This window comes from Gossypium arboreum, chromosome 7 (assembly GCF_025698485.1).
Source record: "Gossypium arboreum isolate Shixiya-1 chromosome 7, ASM2569848v2, whole genome shotgun sequence".
Classification (NCBI taxonomy): domain Eukaryota; kingdom Viridiplantae; phylum Streptophyta; class Magnoliopsida; order Malvales; family Malvaceae; genus Gossypium; species Gossypium arboreum.
The window spans coordinates 101,243,516-101,249,036 of NC_069076.1; the positions used below are offsets into that span (position 1 = coordinate 101,243,516).

At 31.3% G+C, this 5,521-nt stretch overlaps 1 protein-coding gene across 1 annotated transcript; it reads right to left on the reverse strand.

Moving 5' to 3' along the window:
* LOC108486436 (transcription factor MYB82-like) lies at positions 1-1,472 on the reverse strand. The gene is made up of 3 exons (XM_017790493.2): positions 1,213-1,472; positions 998-1,127; positions 1-767 (listed from the first exon to the last, which is right to left on the reverse strand). The coding sequence occupies exons 1-3, from the start codon at positions 1,340-1,342 to the stop codon at positions 275-277; spliced, it is 753 nt and encodes a 250-aa protein (XP_017645982.1). The 5' UTR covers positions 1,343-1,472; the 3' UTR covers positions 1-274.
* Positions 1,473-5,521: the final 4,049 nt, after the last annotated feature.

The following is a 5,521-nucleotide window of genomic DNA, read 5'->3' on the forward strand; positions in this document are numbered from 1 at the left end:
TTGACTCCCAAGCTATTACCTTTTCTTCTGCTTTAATTTCCCAAAAGAAAAGAATTATAATTTTAACTTAAAGCATTAGAATCAAAATACAAATAAGTTAAAATTATAATCCTCACTTCACTTCTTAACCCTAAAAACAAAGTCCTCATAAATACCGCTTTCAAAAGGTAGTACGCAATGCTGGCAACGCACCCAACTGGTAAAAGCCTAAAGCTGTGGCAAAAGCAAGCAAAGTGGTCTGCCCAGGTGGTGGTCCATGTAAGTGCTGTAATCTCTAAGGCAAGAATGATTGGATTCCCAGTCCCACATCGTAATCTGCCGTCCCAAATGCTTCAAACAGAACAAATGGGTCCATGTAGGATGTGAAAGGTTCTTCATCGAACACAAAATTTGAGTAATCAGGATGCATCATCAATGGAGTTCCTACCATCTCGTAATCCAAATCATACTCATAGTTGAAAAACTGAACCGCACGTTCCATCCATGCGGCGGCGCTCTCATCGTCCTTCTCTTGTTTGTTTCCATCCAAATCAAACCCATCAGTTGTGTTGAAAATGGGGTGATGATCAGAATCATGTGATTGCCTTGGTTTCTTGCTATCCTGATTCTCTATATGATTGTCCTCCATATTGTCATTATGTTGGTTGTTTGAGTCAAGTGTTTTTCTTTTTCTTCCTAAAAGGCTTTTCTTGTTCAAATGGGTATTCCAATAGTTCTTCACCTCGTTGTCAGTCCGACCAGGAAGTCTACCAGCAATTAAAGACCATCTACATTTTTTAAGTTCATAAAAAGGAAAAAAACAAAAAAAAAAAAAACAATCATCAAATACACTAATTCGAAATGAATATATAACATTGGACAAAAGTATAAACCATGCTACCATTAACGTCATTTTAGAATTCAAACTACTAAGTGCAATTATTCTTTAAAAGATAACATTCATTCAAATCTCAATCCCAATATCCCTTGCAGGAAAAGAAAGAAAGCAAATACTAACCGGTTACCAAGAAGCTTGTGCATTCGGATAATAAGGTCTTCTTCCTCCTTGGACATTCCACCTCGTTTGATATTTGGTCTCAGGTAATTCTTCCATCTAAGTCTACAACTTTTCCCTCCTCTCATCAACCCTGGAAAAGTGTACAAACATTCCATATAAGCTACATGTATCTAATTGATAATTCGATATATATATATCTATATATATATGTATACCTGATCGTTTAGATACGGTAGCCCAATTGCCTTCACCATAAGTCTCTACATAATTTTTCAAAATCAAGTCTTCTTCTGGTTTCCATAAACCTCTTTTGGGCTGTGACTTCTTTTCCTTGCGGTTTTCCATTATTCTCAATTTGCTTTCTCTCTTGTTGACACACTCACTATCACGCTCTCAATGAAAGATGACCATTGATATACCGAGTTAAATGAGAAAGAGATCATTATTATATATATATATAGGAAAGGACAAGTCTCTAGCCAACTGAGATTTATAAAACAGTCGTGCATGAAAGGGTTCACAATGGGAGGGCCCCTTTTGTTCATAATTTACTTTTTTTAAGTACTTTTACTTCACACGAGCTCTCTAATCTGTTAAAGCAATTTACCAAAGCAAATATTTGAGTTTCCACTTTCACTTTCTCCCTAAATTCATGAGAGAAAGAGAGAGAACCATAAACATGTCTTATTAATTACTGTGTTACCATGGTGACATATTTTAAAATTGGCATACAACCCAACATGTCTCATTATTACCAAATAATATTGTCGTATCCTAATAGGAAATGTACATTGCCATCATATATAATTTCTTATTAATCTTGTTGCAAACCCACTATTTCCATTAAGTAATTCATCTTTAAGCTCCTTGCTTAACTTCATTAAAGATAAAGAAAAAATATATAACAAAAATAGTATTGAGATATGTTAATGTTCTGAGGCACCACTACATGTATGTCTCCCCATTGCAGCTTTTGTGAGCCCCATGAAATGACATGCATTAACATATAGTGTGTTTTCCCCTTTTTTTGGTGTGTGGGTTGTCTTATAAGTTGGAGAGTTTTTTTCTATTTGTTTAAAAGATGTGGAGGGAAGATGAGAGCAAGGCTAGCTTTTCCGTCAGGACGATAGGGAATTTTTGTGTTCTTATAATGGTCATATTCTATAAAGTAGTCCATTCATTTTACTTAACTTACTGGAATACTCCCTCTACTTTAGTTAAGATTAAATTCAAGCTTTTAATTTTATGGGTTTATAAATCACATTAAAACCATATCATCAATATCAAATAAAATATATATAAAAAAACCCTAAAATTTCTTAAATTTAAGGAAATTCTAAAAAGTTCAGTTTTTTTTCTAATTTTTTTAAAGAAATAGAATATTCCAAAAAAATCTAAAAAATTCTTTTTTTTTTTTTGAAATTGTACCTAATTTTTAGTGATTAAATAGTAATTTAAGTGGAGTTGAAATTATAACAAACTTTGTCTAAAGCGGAATCCAGCTGGGTGAGGCTACCAAACCTTGGATGGGTGTAATTGAAAAGAAGAAAATCTTTTGCTTTTGATTGCTCTATTTTCTTTCTACTCAGAAGATAAAACAAAGTATAAGCAAACAGTCATACCTCTTATCATTATTTTTTCTTTCTTCCCCTTATCATTTTTATCTTTGAATAAAATACCTCTTATCATTGAGTTATCAGCAATGGGGACTTTATTTTCCAACCAAAAAGCCTCTTCCTGTTCGGACCATCATTCACTAATACAAAGTCGACTACAACAAAGGTAAGCTTTTGTGAATGTCGTCTTATTTAGGCATTCATTTCCATAATTTTAATCCCTTGAAGAATTTTTCCAACGAATTTACCACACAAATAGAAAATCTTATTTGACTTACGGTTACCTGGGAATGTGTAACAACTAGGATCATCATTCATGTTCTTAAATGAAAGAAAACACAGAGGGTAACATGGCGATGGCCCTTGGGGTTGACAATTTAGTTCAGGATATGCCTATAACCTCGATTGTCGTGTCACCTTCAAATACTCTCACTCTCACAGATAATCTCATTTATTGAATCATCTGTAAATACCTTAATTCTAAACCTAGATAACACAAAATCATAAAGCATGCAAATTCAAATACAACTAGGAAGTGAGTTCAAGAGAAGACAGGTATTTGAAGTTAAAAGACATAGAAGAACAAGAAAGTTGGTTGCCAACTTGATAGTTGGAAACTCTGTATATGTCAGAAACTACTGCTACATTATTATTCTCTTGTATAAATATACAATTATACATATATCATATATATGGTCTGCAATTTGCTTTTTTTCATGTCATTGTCACAACGTAAGGGTGTCCCAACGTTTCACATCCCTTTTACTGTCTCATACGATTGAGAGGTTGAGAAAAATAAAATTAAAATAAAAAGATAACTTTACGTGAACATCTCTGCAATCTAGATTTTTGGGTTTAAATTCTTCAATATAAGGTTAGTGGGATTTTTTTTTTATCTGTACACACGATCAAAGCTGCAATAAAATCGCAGTCTATATCTTCCCAGTTACTCCCTATCTCACACACAACATAAGCAAAAACCAATGATGGGATATGCAAGTTAATTACTTAGGAACTTAAGGACTGGTTTTTATTTTGTTACAAAAAAATTGTGTGCACATCTCACGAAGTGTGTGCAATACTTTTAAGCTGGCATGTTGGGATAAGCTTTTAGATCAGGATTCCCTTCACTTTTCCCCTCATTTCTACAATGAGTTTCACATAAAATCTCCCCCACACGTGAAATCTGCAATGAGGTTTTTCCCATCTCTCTCTTCTTATTCAAATATCCTTCATTTGTTTAAACATACATGTATCGGTCCAAAGTTATGATACTTCTCTCCTGCCAAGATTCTGCATTTGAGTCATGGGACATGATGACAAGATTCACATCTACTGTACATATAGTTGCTGACTCACCTTATCTACAATACGTATGTAATAGAGCGAGAGGCTATGAACATCAGTGTTACGAATATTAATGTTTCATCTATATATTGTTCTGTCCTATTACTATAGTTGATCGAGAATGTTGGATTTTAGCATTCATTCATAGGTACCATCCAATTCAAGAAAATTGAATAATAAAGGTGGTAAAAGATAAATTTTATCAACACAATAAATGTTTCAGTCTCAGTATAAATATAACATTATGATACATTGAGAATTTGCTCTATCACAACTTAAATACGATATATCTAGAGTGATTACAAGCATTTAATATAATAAGGGAATCAAGTCCGAATGGTCCAAACCTATTCGTGAAATCATTTATTATTCTGAAATACTCTCAAAATAGAAATTGACGAAGAGCCATCCGCTTTCTAAAAAAATTGTTGGTAGCCAGTGTAGTTTCAATGATGATAGGCACTGTTATCTGTTCATCACTATTTGTGATATGAATTATAGTATATGAAGTGATGATGTAATTAAATTTACATGTAAGCTTTAAGGTACTAAATAGAATAATAATCAAAAGTATAATGTTATGTGCAATTAAGTGATCTTGTATAAGAATCGAATAGTTGCTAAGTGAAATAAGTGTTAAATGTTGGTATGAGTGATATGAGTGGTAATAAGTAAAATTTTGACTAAAACAATTTTGGATAGCAATAGTAGTTCAACTTTAAAAATTCATCAAAATTGTAAAATTGAGTTAATTATTGAACCAAACATGAAATTGAAGCTTATTGAATCTAGTTTAATATAGAAGAAACTGTATAAGCAATCAAAATTTAATATTATAAGATAAATAAATTTAAGTGAGAAAAGATCAGATTAATTTTGAGTTCCCTATTCTAATTTTGAAAATTCATTAAAAATTGTAAATAATAATAATAATTAAGAGTTGATATTTATATGCCTAAACATATTAATAACACTATTTTTAATAGTAACAAATAAAAACATTATACGATATCGATACTATGATATAAATAATTTCTAGCGGAGATGGGTCGAGCTACCTAGCAAATGATCATGGGAAGATTTGAAGAAAAATTGTATTAATTGACTTGATTTAAAATTTTGATCATAATTTTTATATGAAGGATGAGATATCTAGCTTCAAAAACTTCAAATTGAACTTAATTGTCAATTCGATAAATGAGATATAAATAAAAACATGACAGTTCGCAATGAACTGCACTATTTTAAATTGTAAGATATAAGATTTATAGATTAAATTATAAATAAAGCAAAAATATGTTAAAATATGAAAATCGTGAAATAAATACCCGTGTGAATAAAAGTCGTAATTAGTCAAGAAATTGAAGAATAAGGATAAAGTTCTTGAAAATCTTGATGTTCCGTTTTATATGTTGTTATAATATTAAATAATGGACTAGAAATGAAAGAAACTCAAAAAATTAATACATTCATTAAAATCGTGAAATAAAGTATTCATCATTAATTATTGTGAATTCGGTATTGTGAAAATCTTTTGACTAATTACTGTACAACTATTTAA

Excerpts from the sequence above, each read along its gene's own strand:
- LOC108486436 (XM_017790493.2), bottom strand. The coding sequence starts at position 1,342 with ATGGAAAACCGCAAGGAAAAGAAGTCACAGCCCAAAAGAGGTTTATGG. Across the intron at positions 1,128-1,212 it reads TACCGTATCTAAACGATCAG|GGTTGATGAGAGGAGGGAAA; the intron begins GTATACATATAT and ends ACACTTTTCCAG. Across the intron at positions 768-997 it reads CACAAGCTTCTTGGTAACCG|ATGGTCTTTAATTGCTGGTA; the intron begins GTTAGTATTTGC and ends TAAAAAATGTAG.